The sequence below is a fragment of the Bufo gargarizans genome, chromosome 1 (assembly GCF_014858855.1).
Source record: "Bufo gargarizans isolate SCDJY-AF-19 chromosome 1, ASM1485885v1, whole genome shotgun sequence".
Taxonomy (NCBI): Eukaryota; Metazoa; Chordata; class Amphibia; order Anura; family Bufonidae; genus Bufo; species Bufo gargarizans.
This window is the reverse complement of record NC_058080.1, coordinates 492509313-492532333: the sequence shown is the minus strand read 5'-3', so window position 1 is coordinate 492532333 and position 23021 is coordinate 492509313. Positions and strand designations below refer to the sequence as shown.

General features: G+C 45.3%; 1 long non-coding RNA gene and 2 gene segments (V, D, J or C); 1 reads left to right on the top strand and 2 right to left on the bottom strand.

Annotated features, from left to right (window-relative positions):
* Positions 1 to 23021, bottom strand: part of LOC122923233 — a 306484-nt gene that overhangs the window by 154429 nt on the left and 129034 nt on the right. The window contains 1 exon segment of the C gene segment in view: positions 17174 to 17179. Coding sequence covers positions 17174 to 17179 — 6 coding nt within the window.
* Positions 1 to 23021, bottom strand: part of LOC122923246 — a 386426-nt gene that overhangs the window by 355175 nt on the left and 8230 nt on the right.
* LOC122923288 overlaps positions 1 to 23021 on the top strand; it is a 172523-nt gene that overhangs the window by 141658 nt on the left and 7844 nt on the right. Inside the window, exons 2-3 of the long non-coding RNA XR_006387265.1 lie at positions 14278 to 14283; positions 16096 to 16100. This is a non-coding gene — a long non-coding RNA (uncharacterized LOC122923288). The remainder of the gene's footprint in view (positions 1 to 14277; positions 14284 to 16095; positions 16101 to 23021) is intronic.

Below are 23021 nucleotides of genomic sequence, written 5' to 3'. Positions count from 1 at the left end.
ATCATTAATAAATATATTGAAGAGAATAGGGCCCAATACTGACCCCTGAGGTACTCTGCTAGTGACAGTGACCCAATCTCAGTGGGGCACCATTAATAACCACCCTCTGTTTTCTATCACTGAGCCAGTTACTTACCCACATACAGACGTTTTCTCCCAGTCCGAGCATTCTCATTTTATATACTAACCTTTTTATGCGGTACAGTGTCAAATGCTTTGGAGAAGTCCAGATATACGACATCCATTGATTCGCCGCGGTCAAGTCTAGAACTTGCCTCCCCATAGAAACTGATTATATTAGTTAGACATGACCGATCCCTCATGAAGCCATGCTGATGTGTTGTTAGTTGCTTGTTTTCATTGAGATTCTCCAAGATAGCCTCTCTTAGAAAACCTTCAAACAGTTTACCCACGACAGATGTTAAACTTGCCGGCCTATAGTTTCCAGGGTCTGTTTTTGGACCCTTTTTGAATATTGGCACCACATTTGCTATGCGCCAATCCTGTGGAACACTCCCTGTCAGTATAGAGTCTGTAAATATTATAAATAAGGGTCTAGCCATGACATTTAATTCTCTTAGGATACGGGGGTGTATGCCATCTGACCCTGGCGATTTTGTCATTTTAATCCTTTTAAGTCGCTGTTTTACTTCTTCCTGAATCAGACAGGGTTAACATAGATTAATAACGTTTGTAAAAGTCAGTTTTTAATACTTTGAGGGGTGTAGTTTCTAAAATGGGGTCATTTTTAGGTGGTTTCTATTATGGAAGTGACTTCAGACCTGAACTGGTCCTTAGAAAGTGGGCTTTGGAAATTTTCTGAAAAATTTCAAGATTTGCTTCCAAACCTCTAAGCCTTCTAACGTCCCCAAAAAATAAAATGTCATTTTCAAAATGATCCAAACATGAAGTAGACATATGTAAAGTAATAATTATTATATGAGGTATCACTATCTATTATAAAAGAAATAGAAATTTGAAAATTTGGGGTAAATTTTGGATTTTTTTCACAAATAAAGGTGAAATATAATGGGCCAGATTTATCATTAGCTCAAGTCATAATAATGGAGTGAAAAAGTCGCAAATTTTTGCCCAATCGCTTAAACTGCACAAAAATTTGCGACTTTTATTGTCTCTGCACTATGCTCGCCAGTTTTTTTGAAAGTGGGCGTGTTTTCTTATGTAAATGAATCTCTAGACAGATTTACTATTGCAACTATTTAAAAAGTTGCTATAAAAATGCGCAATTTCACTCCTAGTGAGGACCATGCTTATCTTAAGCAACTTTTTAATAGAACATGCGACTTTTTCGTAAAGACGTGCGACTTTTGTAAAGCTGCTCACTGACGGATAAACTGCTACCTGTCAAGCCACATTTATTACAGTCTTAAAGGGCCGATCATAAATCTGACTTGGCTAAAACTGACTTTAGCCATATGTGAAAGTGGAGTGAGATGTCAGAGAAATGATAAATCTGGCCCATTGACTCAAATTTATGACTATCATAAAGTACAACGTGTCACGAGAAAACAATCTGAGAATGGCTTGGGATAAGTAAAAGTGTTTCAATAGCTATTACCGCATAAAGTGACACATGTCAGATTTGCAAAAAATGGCCTGTGCAGAAGAGCGAAAACTGGACCGGGGTAGAAGGGGTTAAGCATATATTCACACTGAGGAGGTAAGGAGTAGACAAGGCTAGTTAAATCAAGTAGACCTTTTCCACCAAAGGTAGAGGGGCCATATTGCCATATGGGGTATATCGCAATAAATCTGGAGGCCCTACTGTATAGTTAAAGGGGTATTGCGGTAAAGTAACTTAATTTTTGAAAAACTGCATTAAGGCTGCCAGCTGTGACCCAACCAGAACCCATACCTATACATATAACCAGAGCTTCGATTTACCTTTCAATCCATTTGTCTAGCTCTTGTGTGAGCCTGCAACACCATGAGAGTATCATGGTGCCCGATCTTCCCTCACAAAACTGCAAAGACTACAATCCCTAGCTTTCTTGCTGTGAGTGTTGATGTTTATTTGGCTGCCTGATATTAGTCCAGTCACGCCCCCTCTACTCTACACACTGAGCATGCTCGACCTAACAAAGGCTCAGAACTACAGGCCGATGCCACTTTACGCAGTGGAAGAAAACTACTTTTATAACTACTGAATGGTAAATATGTTAAATTGACATTATATTAGGTAAATATTGATGATGAATTAGTCTAAAACATAAGTTATATTTATGGTAACTGGAATACCCCTTTAATGGACTCGCTACTCAGAGACTAGATCCCTCCCACCTTCCCCAGACTCTTGTACTATCAGGGTGGGTTTCCCACATAAAATGTAGGTTAGTATCTAATGTAGGTTAGTACATAAAGGCCCATCCTCTTCCCCCACCACTCCCACAATTTTAGACCTGGCAAAGTCACAACTAACTGTTGCGCCGCTATTTGCGCCTAAAATGTGCCTAATTTAGTCATATTTCAGCATAGTAAATGACCCCCTTAGTTCTTAGAGATCTATGGTTAGTCTATCCTCTGGATGAACATCTCAGAGTGCATTAGTGGAGAAGTGCGTTGAGCAAGTGGCACACTTACATCTTACCTAGATGTACAGGACAGTGGACTCGCAGATTGTACTAACCTACATCTTATGTGGGAAACTGATATTATATAATTCTTTCTTCATTTTCCCAGTGTGAACACATACTTGACTGAGTGGAAGTGGTAGTGGAGTCAGATTCAGGTACCCCTATAAGGGGTATCCTGTTACACCTGTGGTGTTTTCCACCTCATGTCTGATGTGGTACTCTGTAGGGCAAAAATATTGTTTTACTGATTTACTGCATTCACTAATAAAGAAGTTGAAAATAACAATTTAATTTTTGAACCAGTGATATTAAATGCTTATGGGGTCATTTATCAAACTGGTATAAAGTAAAACTGGCTTAGCTGCCCATAGCAGCCAATCAGATTCTACCTTTAATTTTTGACAGCTCCTTTGGAAAATGAAAGGTGGAATCTGACTTGGTTGCTATGGACAACTAAGCCTGTTCTACTTTAGACCATTTTGATAAATGACCCCCATTAGTTCAAAGACATTTCACTGTAGCAGCAACTGCAGACAGCTGCATTCCAGACAGTAGTAGTAGTAGTAGTAGTAGTAGTAGCAAAAGAAGCAACATTATTATTCAGGACAAAGAGGATGAAGTTGTGGACTGGAAGCTCACTCATCCTCTCAGTCACAGTAGGTTGATGTGGAGGTCACCTCTGAGTCTGATACCATGCTGCGGAGCCAGGGATCACAGCATTCCTCCTGATCCTCCTCCTTGCAACCCCAGAAAAGCCTTTCAGTTGAATCCTCTCTCTCTTTACTGCACCTCCTAGTGGGGCACTTTCCCTTTTCCTAAAAAAAGGCAACGTGACTCCACCACGCACTATGGAAGATACTTAAGACAGTCTCTCTGTGGTTGAGTTCTGTGAGAACAGTTAGCATTTAGACCGCAATGACGAGGAGGTTCAGTAGAGGTGGGGGTTCCTATGCATAGCTGTGTTGGAGGTGCTAGTAATGGCAACTGTAGCCACGGTGGTGGCAGTAGCAGCAGTCGTAGTGATAGTGGCACTTGGCAAATACAGAGTAGGGAATCTGAAAGGAGTTCTAAAGAGCCCACCATGACATATCACAGTCTGATTAAAGTGCCAGGGAGGGTGAGGACTATGATGGTGAGAGAGGACCTGGGACCTGGATAAGGGTGCTGAGGAGGAGGTAACATCAAAGGAGGAGGGTGGTGGCAATGGTAGCAATAGAGCAGAGGCAACATACTGCCAGAACCTCCCAAAAAATTGCCAGGTCCAGATCTGCTTCAATTATGGTCCGCTCAGGAACTGGTGATGTCGCTGATATTGTGGGCATAGGCTCAAAATGTGTCAAACATAAGCCAAGCTCTGTGCGATTATCTCCAGTCAGGCAGTTTTTCTCTACAGTCAGGGCTGGACTGGCCTACCAGGATACCGGGAAAATTCCCATTAGGCTGGTAGCCCTGACTGCCGCACAGCCGGCCGTGCCGACATCGAAGAGGCTCCTTGGCCGGTGTAGCTACTAGCTGACTGGCGCACGGCCGGTGTTCCGTGAAATTTCCCTAACCTCGTCACTTCCTGTTGTGACGCAGCCGCACCGGACATGAAGTTCTCAGCATTGGAAGGAGGTGTGCCGTGCCCGAGAACCACTACCGCACATCTCATCTCCATCCTGCCGCTGCTCCAGCCTTTTATAAACTGGCACAACCTCCATTCCCAGCCTGAGCGCGCCTCTACATTCTGATTGGGACAAACACCCGCCCATCACACTAAAATCCCTTTCTCAGCCAGGGGCGTGTTCAAACAGCTGTAGAACTACAACTCCCATAATCCTCCACGGCAGATCTATCCAGAATAATAGCTTATTCTATACCCGACGTAGAACAGTTGAATGTCTGTATACACATCCTAGGAAAATAAAAATGTATCTAATTATTAGAAAAAAAAGGGGAACGCACAAATGAGAAACCATGAATGATTTTCTACGCATGCGGCAATTCAGCTCTTCGCCTGCGCATGCGTAAAGCTCTGGCTCGCAGGTCCTGGCAGATACATACTGACATCATTACTGTTCTAAACCAATGTTTGAGTGAAGTGGCTGTGAACAGATTATTTCAATGTTTCTTGATCTTGACATGTGCATAAGAATTGTCTAATCTATCTTCATAGCTCCTAGGTTATACTTACCTTGCATTCGTATACCGTCCTGCCAGGATATTATTGATCTGAAGACAGCCGGAAGTTTACCCTTGGAACCGGAAAGAGTTAAGGGGACCATACAGGAGAGCGGTGGTAAGTGCTGGAGAGCGGTTATAACATAATATTATATTCTAGTAATTGTGCTGCTTATAATAGATGCATGGGGAGGGGCGGGGTGTAGAAGAGGGCACAAGAGGGGAACTGGGGGCACATCCACAGCTACTGGGTGGAAACTGATAATAGGAACGATGAACATGCATGTATGGACGTAAACAATTACTTATGATAACTGCAGCTGCTGCAGAACCTCTTCTTTTTTTTTTTTTTTAAGAAGTAGTAGAACAGGGATAAGTAACCTCCGGCACAGCAGCTGTTCTGAAACTACAACTCCCTGAATCCTCCTTTCACTTGTATGGGAGTAACAAGAAGAGCCAAGCAGGTGTGCATGCTGGGAGTTGTAGTTTCACAGCAGCTGGACTGGCAAAGGTTGCTGATCCCTGAAACAACGGGGTAGGGAAATTTCACACCAGAGTTGGGGAGAAGGGGCCACCTAATTCGCTTGCGCCTTACCTCTCAGCTGGACATAGGCCGACACTGCGCATGCGCCGGGAGCCTCAGCAGCGGTTAGAGGGTAGGGAAAAATTACGGGCAAGTGCGGCTCACTACTCCCATCAGGATACACCGTGTGTGCGCACCAGCCGACAGGGAGATCTCTTATACCGAACATCCATCTGACCACTGCGCCTGCGCAGTGTGGGGGTAAGGATATCTGATGGCCATTTTTTCTGTTAAATCTCCCTACCACTCACTGCGCACGCACAATATCTGATCATCTGGAGCCAGCTGAGAGGTAAGGCGTAAGAGCATTAGGAGGCCCCTTCTCCCCAACTCTGGTGTGAAATTTCCCTACCCTGCCGTTGTGCGCAAAGCTGGGAACATCATGTCTGGTGTAGCTGCGTCACTACAGTAAGTGACGAGGGTAGGGGAACTTCACGGAACACTGGCCATGCTGATCACAGAGAGCAGGTCGGGGCAGCACAGGACCGCACAGTGTGCTGTATGATGTGATGTCACACGTCATCAGCGCTGCTGCGTGAGTGGCACATCCGACGGTGTATACCTTTATTTCAGGCGGGAGCGGCTGCAGAGCACTGTTGCCAATCTGTTACATGCTCACTGGCACTGCCTGCCATCCACGATTCCACGCTGCTGGTTCAGGCTGTCCAGTGCTTGAAGAGCCAGCAGAATCAGCACTCAGCTCACTAGGCACAAGGTCTAGCACAGATCCCACTACCCCAGGTTCTTACAGGAGGACTATATATATGAGTATAAATTAAATATGTACTAAGTTGGAATAACCTAGGCATCATCTGGATATCATTATACATGTATAGCTAACAGCTGGTATAAATTTATAAATCTTTAATGGACCATGCTGGTATAACCTGGGTACCTCCTGTATATAATGATATATGTACAGTTGGTATAACCTGGGTATCTCCTGTATATAATAATATATACTGTATATATATATATAATCTATAGCTGGTATAAGTTATACATCTTCTTGTATACAGTGATACTGATATGGAGCATGCTGGTATAACCTGTGCATCTCCTGTATATAATTATATATGTAGAGCCGGTATAAGTTATACACTGTATATAAGAAGATGTATAACTTATACCAGCTCTACATATATAATTATATACAGGAGATACCCAGGTTATACCAGCATGGTCCATATCGCTATATACAAGAAGATGTATAACTTATTCCAGCTGTACATATATAATTATATACAGAAGATGCCCAGGTTATACCAGCATGGTCTATATCGCTATATACAAGAAGATGTATAACTTATTCCATCTGCACATATATAATTATATACAGAAGATGCCCAGGTTATACCAGCATGGTCCATATCGCTGTATACAAGAAGATGTATAACTTATTCCAGCTGTACATATATAATTATATACAGGAGATGCCCAGGTTATACCAGCATGGTCCATATCACTACTATATACAAGAAGACGTATCACTTATACCAGGTGTACATACAGTACAGACCAAAAGTTTGGACACACCTTCTCATTCAAAGAGTTTTCTTTATTTTCATGACCATGAAAATTGTAGATTCACACTGAAGGCATAAAAACTATAAATTAACACATGTGGAATGATATACATAACAAAAAAGTGTGAAACAACTGAAAATATGTCATATTCTAGGTTCTTCAAAGTAGCCACCTTTTGCTTTAATTACTGCTTTGCACACTCTTGGCATTCTCTTGATGAGCTTCAAGAGGTAGTCACCTGAAATAGTTTTCACTTCACAGGTGTGCCCTATCAGGTTTAATAAGTGGGATTTCTTGCCATATAAATGGGGTTGGGACCATCAGTTGCGTTGTGGAGAAGTCAGGTGGATACACAGCTGATAGTCCTACTGAATGGACTGTTAGAATTTGTATTATGGCAAGAAAAAAGCAGCTAAGTAAAGAAAAACGAGTGGCCATCATTACTTTAAGAAATTAAGGTCAGTCAGTCCGAAAAATTGGGAAAACTTTGAAAGTATCCCCAAGTGCAGTCACAAAAACCATCAAGCGCTACAAAGAAACTGGCTCACATGCGGACCGCCCCAGGAAAGGAAGACCAAGAGTCACCTCTGCTGCGGAGGATAAGTTCATCCGAGTCACCAGCCTCAGAAATCGCAGGTTAACAGCAGCTTAGATTAGAGACCAGGTCAATGCCACACAGAGTTCTAGCAGCAGACACATCTCTAGAACAACTGTTAAGAGGGAGGAGACTGTGTGAATCAGGCCTTCATGGTAGAATATCTGCTAGGAAACCACTGCTAAGGACAGGCAACAAGCAGAAGAGACTTGTTTGGGCTAAAGAACACAAGGAATGGACATTAGACCAGTGGAAATCTGTGCTTTGGTCTGATGAGTCCAAATTTGAGATCTTTGGTTCCAACCACCGTGTCTTTGTGCGACGCAGAAAAGGTGAACGGATGGACTCTACATGCCTGGTTCCCACCGTGAAGCATGGAGAAGGAGGTGTGATGGTGTGGGGGTGCTTTGCTGGTGACACTGTTGGGGATTTATTCAAAATTGAAGGCATACTGAACCAGCATGGCTACCACAGCATCTTGCAGCGGCATGCTATTCCATCCGGTTTGCGTTTAGTTGGACCATCATTTATTTTTCAACAGGACAATGACCCCAAACACCCCTCCAGCCCGTGTAAGGGCTATTTGACCATGAAGGAGAGTGATGGGGTGCTGCGCCAGATGACCTGGCCTCCACAGTCACCGGACCAGAACCCAATCGAGATGGTTTGGGGTGAGCTGGACCGCAAAAGGGAAAAGGCAAAAGGGCCAACAAGTGCTAAGCATCTCTGGGAACTCCTTCAAGACTGTTGGAAGACCATTTCAGGTGACTACCTCTTGAAGCTCATCAAGAGAATGCCAAGAGTGTGCAAAGCAGTAATCAAAGCAAAAGGTGGCTACTTTGATGAACCTAGAATATGACATATTTTCAGTTGTTTCACACTTTTTTGTTATGTATATAATACCACATGTGTTAATTCATAGTTTTGATGCCTTCAGTGTGAATCTACAATTTTCATGGTCATGAAAATAAAGAAAACTCTTTGCATGAGAAGGTGTGTCCAAACCTTTGGTCTGTACTGTACATAATTATATACAGGAGATGTGTAGGTTAGTATAACATTTTGCACTTTTTACCTCAAAAAGTTTATTTGCACTTTTTTTCCCTACTGGTTTTGTGTGTGTTGAGTAACTAATATAAAGGAAGAGTTTGAAACTGTGTCTTCCATTCTTTAATTATTCTTAGTTCTGACCCAATTGGATGGAATAATGGTCTACTGTAGTGTTTCCCTACCAGGATGCCTCCAGCTGTTGCAAAACTACATCTCCCAGCATGCCCTGACAGCCAAATGCTATCTGAGTTGTAGTTTTGCAAGAGCTGGCATCCTCGTTGTGAAAAGCTGGTCTACGGTGATAATATGAACAATGGGGGTTCTACAAAAGAGCTATTGTGGGGCAAAGTTCATATTCGTGTTCACACACGTGTTTTAAAATGAATGCGTTCCCCTTTTATAAACAAGTAAATAATGACGTAATGCTGTGGGGCTGGTAACTTTTTCCAGGGCTGGTTTTTATCCCCAGTCCGGCCCTGTCTATAGTGCCAGGAGACAAATCATTGCTGTGTGCAAGATCTGCAGAATTAAAAATAAGCCGTGGGCATTAAAGACACAAAAATAGACACCATAGCTCTACTGAACCACAAGAAGCTGCATCACCAGTTAGTTACTGTGAGAAAAGTACAAGCTACTGTAGCACAAAATGAATGTCCTCCATCCACTCCTTGAAATTCTTGCTGTGCAGCAAGGTGCACGCCACTGTGGACACTAGGAGCAGCTGTCATGGACTGGGACAGTACATGTTTTAATGGCCCACTGGGTCAATGTGTTTCATTGCAAGGCAGCACCACAGCAAGAAGCCCTGGTCCTGTTGACACCTCCACATTTGTTCCCATGACAAGCACTTTTTTTGCCTCCTCCATATCTACTTGCATGAACATTATCCCGTATCCAACAGAAGCAGGGCAGCATTGCTCCTACTCACCTTCCCTCCTTGCCATACCATTCTAGAGCTGATTGTACTAAGTGTGAGTAGCCACATAGCCCAGGGATGGGCAAACTGCGGCTACAAATCCCATCATGCCCTGTTGTAGGCAGACTGGGAGTTGTAGTTTTACAACAGCTGGAGAGCCGCAGTTTGCCCATCCCTGACATAGCCGATCGCTTGTTAAAGTGCATCAAGCAGCAAACATCTTGCAGTTGTGTCCCTGCCAACCGCTTCGGTGCCCGCCCGATCATCCCACCGTGCATGTACGGCGGAATACATTCTGGCAATGCATCCCCCGCCGTACATGTAAGGCATTCTGCGTTAAGGGGTTAATATGGTCAAACCAGGTGACAGATTTTCTTTAAGCATTTTGCTTGCTGCTCTGTGGCTGCTGGAGACAAACACCGAGAAGGTTCCAAGGAGGAGGAGGAGGATGCTGCTGCTGATGATGACAACGGCCATGGTGGCCAATCATCTCAGCGGCAGGCCTAGCTGTCAGCCGTGTACTTACCATCGAGCAGTCTAATGATTACTGGATAGCCATGCTTTTAGACTCTTGCTATCAAAACAAAATGTTGTTAATGCAGTGAACAGTTTCTGTACATGTTCCCAGTTACCATCTTACGATGTGTATCGTATACAATAATATTTCCCAGATTCTTCAGGTTTCACTCCAGTGAGTTTGAAATAAACTTCTCCTTTATTTGTGTCTCTTGTTACGGTTAGACGTCCCTGTAGAGACTGGGCATAATTTATGTTGCCATTATACCAAATTACCCCAAGCCATGTTAGACCTTTCCCTGGGGTTGATCGGATCCAGGGTACAGCATATATTTTAGTGTGGTCAGTGAGGGAGGCCCCAGTCACTTTACAGGTCAGTTCCAGGGTCTCTGATTGTTTCACAGTCCCAGGACCAGTTTCCAGTAATGAGATCTGTGCAGCGACATCTGTAAATAAATAGGAAATATATTTAATGTCTAATGCCATTGAAAATTCCTTCTGCCACATGATTTAAGATTACATTGATTACAAGACTACATTAAGAAAATGAATATTACATTGTAGTATGTGTCCAACACCAAGGAACCACAGGAAATTCTTCATGTCTGGTCTGAGTAGTTAGTAAGAAGACTCTGGTGTGCTGATCCCACACAATGGTGATTCCTTTCATTATGATTGAGCTATATATAACTAAAAGAGTATTTGAATGTATTTACATATCTTATGTGTTAAAAAGTCACCATCCCTGAAATTTGCTGCTGAACATTTAGGCCCTTATTTATCATGCCTTTACTCCACAATTATGGCTTCAAAAAGTCCCAAAATGGGGCTTTTGCGAATTTTTGGACTGGCACAAAAGTTTTGTGACTTTTTGCATTTTTGCACGGCTTACTTCACTTTGGAAATGATGTTGGAAGGGGGTATTGTTGGCTATGTTAATGAGCTTCACGCCAGATTTTTTTTTTTTAAAGTTGCAATCTCTCTCCTGCAGGAGGGTGGAGTAAGAAAACTGGAGAAGCTTTGCTACACAAAAGTGTTAGGTTTAAAGAGGTTGTCCAGTCCCAAAATCAAATTTTTGTGTGTGCTCCTAACACCCCTCACCATGCCTATATATGCCCCAAATACCTGTTTTTCATGTTTGAGCTTTCCTTACCCCCTAGAAGACATCAGATTAGGGTACTTTCACACTTGCGTTGTTTGATTCCGGCAGGCAGTTCCGTTGCCTGAACTGCTTGCCTGATCAGGCAAACTGTATGCAAACGCATGTCATTTTTTCTGACTGATCAGGCATTTTTCAGACTGATCAGGATCCTGATCAGTCTGAAAAATGCCTGACTAGTCAGAAAAATGCATTGCAATACGGATACGTTTTTTCTCTCTCATTTTTTAAAGGTCTGCGCATGCGCAGACCGGAAGGACGGATCCGGCACTAATACATTCCTTTGGAAAAAAATGCCGGATCCGGCATCCAGGCAAGTCTTCAGTTTTTTTCGCCGGAGATAAAACCGTAGCATGCTACGGTTTTCTCTTTTGCCTGATCAGTCAAAACGACTGAACTGAAGACATCCTGATGCATCCTGAACGGATTACTCTCCATTCAGAATGCATGGGGATAATCCTGATCAGTTCTTATCCGGTATAGAGCCCCTGTGACGGAACTGTATGCCGGAAAAGAATAACGCTAGTGTGAAAGTAGCCTTATCCTGGCAGATCTGTTTACTTTCTCCCCTTCTTGTTTTGTTGAATACATAACTTTATTGATGCACAAACCTGGCTGCACTGCACAGAGATGAGTCACAGGCCGGACACGCCCCCAGACTGCTCTGCCTGCAGCAGCTACACTCACTATACCTCCTGTGTCCATCTTTCTACACCCAGACATAAATCTATTTCTCACCCAGTGTCTAAATCCCATCACTGACCGCCCTCACATGTGTATCTAATCTTATCCTGTGTGATATAGCTTGCTGTGCTGTGTATCCAATCCCATCACTGACCGTCCACAGGCTCTGCCCTCACATGTGTATCTAATCTTATCCTGTGTGATATAGCTTGCTGTGCTGTGTATCTAATCCCATCACTGACCGTCCACAGGCTCTGCCCTCACATGTGTATCTAATCTTATCCTGGGTGATATAGCTTGCTGTGCTGTGTATCTAATCCCATCACTGACCGTCCACAGGCTCTTCCCTCACCATCTCCAGAGTGTGAAAAACAGCCTGAATCAGCAAGCGTATCCAATCATATCTGTATCTAATCCTATCCTGTGTGATACAGCCTGCTGAGCTGTGTATCTAATACCATCACTGACAGTCCACAGGCTCTTCCCTCACTATCTCCAGTGTGCACACGATCGTATCCATTTTGCTATCCACATTTTTTGCAGTCCCACTGAGTTCCATGGATTTGAGGTCCTCATTTTGAGGACCAGAATAGGACATGTTCTGTCTTTACTGGAACTGACATACGGATGTAAAAAACACACTGATGGTGTCCATGTGCTTTCCACATCCGTATGTCAGTTCTGCGAAAGATAGAACATGTCCTATTCTGGTCCTCATAATGCAGATCTAAAACCCACAGAACTTAATAGGACTGCAAAAAGATGTGAATCGCACACGGACTGTAACCTTATTTAGTGGATCCGCGACTTGCAGACCGCAAAACAGATACTGTTCTGTGCACGAGCCCTATCACTTATACTCAGCGCCCATGACAAAGGCATCCACAAAGTGACATCCTCAGTGCCCCCATAACATTGACTTTCACAGTGCCCCCATAACAGTGACGTCCACAGTGCCCCCATAACAGTGACGTCCACAGTGCCCCCATAACAGTGACGTCCACAGTGCCCCCATAACAGTGACGTCCACAGTGCCCCCATAACAGTGACGTCCACAGTGCCCCCATAACAGTGACGTCCACAGTGCCCCCATAACAGTGACGTCCACAGTGCCCCCATAACAGTGACGTCCACAGTGCCCCAGTGCCATCCAATGCCCCCTATTTGCCATCCAGTGCCCCCTTGTGCCATCCAGTGCCCGCTAGTACCATCCAGTACCCCCACTATGCCATGCAGTACCCGCTTTTTTGCCATCAATTGCCCCCTTGTGCCACCCACTTCCCCCATTGTGCCATCCATTGCCTCGGTGTGTCATCCACTGTGCCCCAGTGAAATCCAGTGCCCCAGTGAAATCCAGTGCCCCCATGTGCCTTCCTAATTGCCCCAGAGTGCCATCCACAATTCCACAGTGCCGCCCCCCCCCCCCATGTGCCAGTCAGTACCCCCAGTGAGATCCACAGCATAGCGATCAGCCTCTGTGGCTGATCGCTATGCTGTCACTCCTGCACAGCGCTTACATCGCGCTGTGCAGGAGTCAGTACAGGCTTCACATAGAAGCCTGTACGATACAGAGAGTGGCCGGCGGTCCTGCACATGCGCACTAGCATTCAGCCTAGTGCGCTGTAAAGAAAGCCGGCTGCCGCTATCTCCAGCAGGAGGCGGTGACGTCACTAGTGACGAACCGTCTCCTGCTGGAGAAAGGAAGCGAAGATAGGAAGATAAAAAGACGGATTTTGTCCGGAAGCAAAGAAAAGCCATCTGGAGGGACCACCTGACCGGGAGCAGATCTCAGGAACTGCTGCACTGTGGAAGGTATGTGAAAGTATGTGATCATTAATCTTTCCTCCACAGGTTAGATTTTTAAAGGGAAAAAAAGGTTAAGCCCGGAGAACCCCTTTAAAGATAAGACAATATTTTCAATAAACATGTGACATTTGATAAATGTGGCATAAAGTACACCGACTCAAGCAAAACTGACTTTAAATATTCCCCTCATGATAAATTCCCCCATTAGAGTACAGCCACACATTCAGGTTTCCTTCTGGTTTTGTCTTCCAAAACTGCAAGAGTGAATTCAATAATACAATTGTATCCGCCCTTTATATTTTCTCTCCTTTTATGAGCCACTCCTGATTTTGGCTTCCAAAACTGGATCAGGAAACCTGATTGTGTGTGTGATTGCTTAGAACCTGTAGGTGCCTTCTTGAATTGGCTGCAACAAGAGATAAATTAGAGCTTCCCTATTAAAATACTTTTCAATATGAATATCTATGTTAAGCTATCAGAGAGAGGGTCTCTCAGAGGTCCCCATCAACACTTACTTGGTTCAAGAATCTTATGGCTATGGGGCGGAGCTTGACCTTGGAGCTGAATGGCTGCTTGTTCCTGAGCTCCTCTCCCTGGCAGCTATTATAGCCCCTTTTATTTGCTATTTACTCGGTCCAATGGGGAAACCAGGCAAGGACCGTCACCCTGAGACACCAGAGCCGACAGGGGCCCGTTCCAGGCAACCTGAGATGGATAAATTCCTTAAGAAACAGTCCAGGACTCCTGCTGCTGAAACATACAAGAAGGCGCGGCAGCTCTCTGAAGCAGAGGAAGGCTCTGAGGCAGGAAGCACTTCTGATGTTTCTGATTGCAGACCACTGCGAAAGAGCTCCTCACTCTCCAAAGCAGATCTCAGGGACATTCTGGAATCTGCTCTTGCACCTCTTAAAAAGGACTTGGAGGAGATAATAGGAGATCTGCGGCAGATTGGGAATCGTGTGGAGTCCCTGGAGCTAGCACAGGAAGCAATCCTGGTGCATGAGGGTAAGACCAGCGCAGCCCTGCAAACCCACAGAGACTTGCTAAACGACGCGCTGATGCGCATAGAGGATCAGGAGAACCGGTGCCGGCGGTGAAATATTCGCATCCGCGGCCTACCCGAAAATATTGCGATTGACGCGCTTCATTCAGTCGCATGCAAAATTTTCTCCTCCCTGCTGGGAGCTGAGAGAGCAGCTCCGATTGTGATCGAGCGCATCCACAGGCCTTACGGCCCAAGCAAAAACCTGGTGAGCCGCCGCGGGATGTAGTATGCGGCATCCTAAGCTATGTGGACACTGCTGCACTGCTCAAGGCGGGAAGGGAGGCCCCTTTTCTTCCAGGACCTGGCCCCCTCCACCTTAGCCAAGAGGCGCATTGTGAAGCCGCTCCTAGAGGCCCTTAAAGCCACAGCTACGCCATTCCGATGGCTCTATCCCTTCGGTCTGGCCATCTTGAAAAACGGGAGGCAGTATACGGTGCGGACCCCGGGTGACCTGAAAGCTATTTGGGGCCCTCTTGGGATTGAACCCATCACAGTTCCCTCGTGGATGCCGGCTGATCAAGGGGATCCCCTGCCTACCCCTCCGGGTATAGATTCGTGGCAGCAAGTTTCACCTCCCAGAGCTGGGAAACGAGGAAAAGGCCGGTCGCAAGCACCTGTTACCTGACTTTGTTCCGGGAGGCACTGAAGGCGCTTTTGTTCACTCTTCACTGAGTTCAATGTTCTGTGACTTTGCTGGGTCCCAAGACGTAGGAACTCTGTCTGGCTCTGTCTGAGCTGAATTTTCATTGTTTGTCCATTTGGTTTTGGACTTATTTTAGGTCTTGGCCCACTGCCCCGTTCTCATGGGTTTTGGGCCTGACCCTATGCTTTACTACCTTGCTTGCATGTGATGCAGGTTACGAGCTGTGCACTAGAGCACTGTTTGCACTGTTAGTTATGCGGGGGTTATATGTCTGCACTGTTGTCAGTTATGTTACTGATTATGTCCTCTCCCTCACCCCCTTCCTTTCCACCTCCGGTGGCCCCACAGGAGCCCCCCTCTGATAGATCCCGGCTGTTTGCCGCTATGAAAAAGGATCTCCATTGTGTCAGATGCTGGGTGGGGTCACGTGCTCCCTGTCCATGGGGAGACATTCTTTGTTATTTGGGTTGTGTTACTGTCTCATTTGTTATGTCTTTTATTTTTCTTTTGACTTTCCCTTCCTCCTCTTTCCTCCCTTTCTTCCCCTTACGCCGTCCGTGGCTTTCCAGACTGGATGTCCTCTTGCTCTGGGCCGACAGGCCTCCTCTGTCTTCACTATGGCCTCTGTTGTAGTTGCCTCACTGAATGCCAAGGGTCTGAACGAGCCATGTAAGCGGTCTCAGGTGCTCTCTTTGTTACTGAAAGATGAGGCCTCCGTTGTATTCCTCCAAGAAACTCATTTTAAATCAGGGAAGATCCCGAAATTGTCCCAAAACGCATTCCCACAATGGTTTCATAGCTCTTTTGCCTCGGCTAGCAGGGGTGTCAGCGTGGCCGTCCACAAGCGCCTACCCTTCAAACACTCCGCTGTCCTTGCGGACACTGATGGTCGCTTCTTATTCGTTAAGGGGCACATCGCTGACGCGCCTGTTACCCTGGCTAATTTATATGCCCCTAATAGGGGTCCGATCCCCTGGCTCGTTTGGACTCTTGAGCAATTACAGGCTTTTAGTGAGGGCATGCCTTTACTAGGAGGTGACTTTAATGTTACTATGGAGCCAGGCCTTGACTCGTCCTCTCAGAGGTCTGAGTTGTCCCACAAACTTCTGCGAAGTCTGAAGACTGCGCTGAAGAAGTTGCGGGTTATTGATGTGTGGCGCACTATGCATCCCTCTGGTAGGGATTATACGTTTTATTCAAACGCTATAAAAATCCTTCCATAGGTTGGACTACTTGTTTTTATCCTCCCCCCCCCCATATTTCTCAGGTGGTAGACACGAGGATTGGGAACATTACGCTATCTGATCACACCCCAATATTTCTCCGGGTGTCTCTGACAGCTCTTCCTAAACGAGAGAGAATATGGCGTCTTAATGACACATTGATTTCTGACCCTACCAATGCAGCTAGAATCTCCCAGATTATGTCTGAATTCTTCTCTCTTAATGCAGTGGGCGACCCTCCTCCCTCCCCCTCTATCTTGTGGGAGACTCATAAGGCGGTGGTTATAGGAGAATTAATTTCCCTGGGCTTGCATGTTAAACAGTTGCGCTCCAAGGCTGTAGATGACCTGCTGTCCCGCATAGCGAGTCTTGAACTGACTCATAAGCAAACCCAGGCTCAAGCTTTGGCTGCTGAATTGGCGGAGGCCAGGACGGGACTGAAAAACTTGCTCAACGCCAAATCAGCGAAACTTATATTACGCTCCAGGTTTAAAGCTTATGCTCATGGGAACAAAGGGAATAAACTAATGTCTGCCATGGCTAAGCAGCGCCACATGGATTCATTTATCCCTGCTATTCTAGATGCGAAAGGCAATAAGCACAAGTCGACTCACGATATAGCAAACGCGTTTAGTGCTTTTTATGCGGATCTATATAACCTCCCCACTCCAGACCGTCCTGGTTCAGCCTCTATTGAGCAAGCCACAGATGAGTTCCTGTCCACTCTGAAGCTGCCCTCTGTTAGTCCCCTACAAGCTTCCCAACTAGTCGCCCCTGTATCAAGAGAGGAAATTGGCAAGGTCCTTTCCTCCATTCCTTCAGGCAAAAGTCCTGGCCCGGACGGACTCCCTATATCGTATTACCTTCAAAGACGTTTTGACTCCTCATTTTCAGGCACTCTGTAATTTCCTCCTGTCTGGAGGCTCTCTACTCCCCCAAACGTTAGAGGCCCACATAACTATAATCCATAAAGAAAACAAAGACCCCCTCCACTGTGGCAGTTATCGCCCGATTTCACTGCTAAATGCGGATGTCAAGTGGTGGGCCAAGATACTGGCGCAGCGAATACAGCTGATCCTGCCGGATCTTATTGATAGCGAGCAAGTGGGGTTTGTGCGTGGCAGACAGGGCTGTGAAAACACAATACGTTTGTTCCATCTTATGGACTGGGCTAGGAGCTCCTCCACGCCTCTGGCTTTGCTGAGCACGGACGCGGAGAAGGCCTTCGACAGGGTCGGTTGGCATTATATGTCACGGGCCCTGTCGAGGTTCGGTTTCCCAGATTCGTTTATATCTGCAATCTTCACTCTGTACTCAGCCCCGTCTGCCAAACTCAAAATAAATGGTACGCTTTCTCCCTCCTTTTCCATATCCAATGGGACGAGGCAGGGGTGTCCTCTCTCCCCATCTCTATTCGTCATAGTGATGGAGACTTTGCTGTGTAAGATCCGGCAGGATCCTGCGGTTAGGGGCTTGACCATTGATTCTCGGACCCACTTGACAGCCGCATTTGCAGATGATCTACTTATCATGACCTCCAATCCCGAAACATCCTTCCCTAGGCTTTTGTCTCTTTTTGAGGAGTTTGGCTATGTGTCAAACTTTAAAATCAACTATAGCAAGTCAATGGCCCTAAACGTTATTTGTCCAGAATCGGTTAAAGAGGCCCTTCAGAATACTACCCCCTTTCACTGGGCTACAAAAGACATAGTATTTCTGGGAGTGCACGTCCCGGCTCAGGCGAAGGACTTATTTGCTCTGAATTATGCCCCCTTATTGTCCTCAGTTAGGAAGCAGCTGCACTCTATTAAACTGCCGTTTATTTCTTGGTGTGGCAAGAGGAACTACCTTAAGACCTTTTATAGCTCCTAAATTTTTGTACCTTCTGCAGGTGTTGCCTATCTGGCTGCCGCACTCATTTTTTGTAGACATCCGCAGAGTTTTCTCCCTCTTTTTGTGGGGAAGTAAACCCTCCAGAATTGCTTATTCAGTGCTGACCAGAGAGAGGAGGTTTGGCGGCTTTGGTCTGCCCGACATACTTTCCTACTATGTGGCCTTTCAACTATTTAGAGGTCTATCCCTCCTCAATAGCACTTATAGTGCTCCATATGTGTGTCTTGAGCGCTCCCTGCTCTCCACTAGAATGAAGCGGATTCTCTGGGGGTTGTCCCCTTGTTCTCCGGGTAGTTCCTCTTTGCCACTCCTATGGAAGGGTATGTTTGTTTAGTGGGCCATGCAGTTTAAGGATAGAACACTTGAGTTTCCCATACCGGGTACTCCGCTTTCCTCTTTATAGTTTTATGTCCATCCGGAAGCCGAGAAGCCCTCAGGTATCTGACCTCTTTTGGCCGAGATCCCTTTAAGTGAGATTAGGTCCCCGGATGGGTCCCTGGATTGGTCCACGGTCTTGAATGACCCTAAAGTCAAAAAAGCTTCCTTCCTACAGAGTTTTGCCCTGCAGAAGGAGATTAAGATGTTTAAGCTACCACCCCCCACCATATCTGGAACCCCCTCTTGGCTGTCTAAGAGACTATCAGATGCCCGTAGGATCCCTAAACAGCTGTCTACCATATATAAGGAGTTACTCTCAGCCTCCCCTCCTGAGCTACATTTCCTTTCTTCATGGGAAAGGGAATTGTCCATCCACCTTACAGACCGGGAAAGGGCTTTTGTCCTTACACACTCTCACGGCTTTAGCCGCTGTATTAAGATACAAGAAAACTCGTATAAGCTGCTTACGAGATGGTACAAGTCCCCGGAGTTCTTGCATAGGCTTAATGCAGATTTCCCAAGTGAGTGCTGGAGGTGTAGAAAAGACGTAGGCTCTCTGTCACACATTTGGTGGCACTGTGAAAAGATTCAAGCGTTCTGGACCAGTATAGAAGCTCTGATAAATGAGGTGTGTGCTAAGTGGGTTAAGCTGGATCCTAAGCTGATCCTGCTTTGGTGCCCTAATGACTCGCTTTCCCCCTGTAGATCTGATCTTCCTACTATGCTCATCACGGCGGCGAGACTGCTCATCCCGCTGCTTTGGAAGGATACTGAACCTCCCACTGTTTCGATGTGGAGGGATAAGGTGGATCAGATCTACAGGTTTGAAGAGCTGGCCCACTGGGAATCTTGCACGCGTTCCCGCTTTCTGAAAATCTGGTCACCCTGGAAACATATAGAAAGTTCCCCTGACGGAGTTGGGGAAAACTCCCCTACCCCCCCCCCCCCCCTTTCCTTTCCCTTCCTTTCCCTCTCTTTTCCTCTTATTTGTGTTATATTTGATTTTTATTGTCTGCCACATTTGATGTATCATTTTGTACAACATGTGTTGCACTGACATGCATTTGTGGTCACTTCCATGACCGATTTGTGACTATGCCTTACCAGTGATGCTACGATGGTTTGTGATCGATTGATATGCCTTACTCTTTGAATAAAAATAAATTTGGTTAAGAATCTTATGGCTATGTCCAACCACCCCAAAAGGATTCTATTGCTTATCAATCGCAAGCTTCTGAACCTAAAAATTCCAGCTTCCATATACTTCATCAGGGAATGGGAAAGAGATGTGGGTTTAAAATTTTCCCCTACTGATATATGAATGGTTCTATCAGCACCTAAAATTATTTCTAGGTGTATTACTATCAAAGAAACGCGTACAAAATCCTTAAGAGATGGCATCTGACTCCTTCCAGGCTTAAAAGGATGTATGGGACTACATCAGATGCCTGTTGAAAATGCCAGGACAGGAAAATGCCATTTATACATATATAATGATCATGTCCAAAAGTGTCCAAATTCTGGAGCAATGGGGTCGCTAGTATACACAACATTAGCGGCTGACTTCTACCGGTGAACCCTGAGATTGCATTGCTATCCCTTTTTCCAGATAGCTGTCCCAAGAAAGCATTGCGCCTAATCAGAATCTTATTAGCGGCCACCTGTTTACTCATCGCCACTCATTGGAAATCCATGGAGGTCCCCTCTGTCTTTCTCTGGCAGGGCAAGGTAGACTACATAGCAAGACTTTCACACTGGGAACTCCGAACACATCACAAATACACCCAGATTTGGTCCCAAGAGTCCCCTCATGTTTCCATCCTAACTTCTCCTCCTTCTCCAAAAATGATCTAGATATTATATTATACCATCTTGGCTTTATAATACGGATTTGTGAAGTTCAGACCTCTATGAGATATTACATTAGAACATTTGAATATATTACTATCATCCAATTTAAATGCCACTTTTCTTATCCACACCTACCTCCCCAACCCGCACCCCCTCCCTGCTTAACCTTCCCTCCTTGTTTTGACTTCACTTATGCAGTTTGAGTTAGTCAGAATGTGCTTATAAGCTGAAATGTGATGGCAATCTTATACAGGTATACTTCCTAGGGTGTACCAGATTCTGTCTTTCAGTAAATATATGTTCTCTAGGCTTCAAATTTGTATATTTTCATCTGCATCGCATATATGATGTATTACTTTTAATATCTCAATGTATGGGATCCTGTTGCCTATGATATGTTAATGACTTTTACGTTAAAATCATATAAAGATCATTAAAAGAAAAAAGATGAAACCTGATTGTGTGACTGTACTTTAAAAATTCTGACAGATGGGGGGAACGTGGCCTGACCGAGCTTGATGGCGGCTGCTTGAGAGCGGAGCTCCCGCTACTAGATCCCGTTTTAGCCCATTTCTGAGCACTACCCAACAGAAGGGATGAAGATACAGCCTAAAGATTTGGCTAGAGTCACTACTGACCCGAAAAGGGACCCATCGCAGTGCTCCGAAATGGAGAAGTTCCTCCAAAAGACAGCTCCCAGCTACCCGCGCGTACAAATAAGATGGCGCTGAGGCGGCATGAAGAAGAAGAAGCATCTGGGGATGCGACTTGCGAGACACCATGCAATGAGCTGAGAGAGGTGAGCGGATCGCAGTCTGGTGACGAACCAGCGGCCCTTACCCGCGAATTTCTTGAAAGAGCCCTTCAAAAGGCTTTAGCCCCAATAGCAGCTGACCTAGCCACCATAAAGGCTGACGTCCGCCATATTGGGGACAGAGTTGAGTCCCTAGAACAGGTGCAAGATGCCATGCTCACCCTCAATACAGCTGTTAAAGGCTCACTGAGCTCCCACACTAGAGCCATGAATAGTCTCTTGCTTCAGATGGAAGATCAGGAGAATAGAAGTCGGCGACGCAATATAAGGATCCGAGGCCTCCCAGAGGCAGAAGACCGGAAAGATCTATTGCATATAATGGATTTGCTTTTCGCCACCCTGCTTGGCCCAGATAGAGCCAGTAACGTCACAGTTGAGAGGGTGCACCGAGCCCTCCGACCCAAGCCTGGAACCTCAGAAAACCCTAGAGATATCATATGTGGCATACTAAGCTACAGGGACACTGAGGAAATTCTGCAAAAAGCGAGAGAGAAAGGTGAGGTGAAACTGCAGGGAATAAGCATTCAAATATTTCAAGATCTGGCAGCCTCAACCCTTCAAAAAAGGAGAATGTTTAAGCCACTTACAGACCTCCTGCGCACCTTGAAAATCCCCTATAGGTGGCTATTCCCTTTCGGCATATTGATCACTGCAGGGATCCGCCGATTCACTGTAAGAGCACCTACAGACCTGCCACCCATTTGGGAAATGCTGAACCTACCACCAGTGAAGATCCCCTCCTGGCTACCTATTCCTTCTGAAGAAGAATTACCACCGCTTCCAGCGATATCACCTTGGATGAAGCCAAGACCACAGCGGAACGGGCGAAGCAGGAAAGCCGCATGGAAAGAGATGGACACCTGAACTTCTGACTGACGGTGATGCTGATCACGGTTCTGTGTACATCAGGGGAAGTTTTCCCTAGAGTAATATAAGTAGTGAAGCTAGCCCTTTAAGGGCAATACTTATTAATCCTTATTAACCTTATGTTGAATTGTTACTGTAGGCTTACATAACTAAGGGCTCTCTTTTTATTATGATTATTCATTATACTTGAGTGGAGCATATATATGGGATTGAAATGGGTAGTTATTTTGCCAAGTAAAGTCTATCCAAATGGGCTAATGGAGGGGTCTAGGCCGATCAGGATATACTGGTGATGTTTGATTACCTCCTCCCCCATAGGAGAATTCCACTTGGAATTCAGATATATCCACACAATTGCACTGTTACTGTATGGTTTTGTGTTGATTTTTTAATGTATCTAATGTTATATACTCTAACTCTCGGTCACATATATATTATGCAAGGTAGTGTAGTCTTTGTGTGGCACATGAATGGCGCCGTTAGTGCTTAATATAGCAACTTTCAATGTAAATGGCTGCAAATGAGCCGAGTATTTCAAACCATCAAGAAAGCAGCAATAAATATAATCATGCTGCAAGAAACACATTTTACATCATTCCATGTACCTAATTTAGGAAACTCTGCATTTCATTATTGGTACCATTTATGTTCAGACAAACCGGCCTCGAAAGGGGTCAGTATTGGGCTAAAAAAGAATATACCTCTCCTTACATTCTC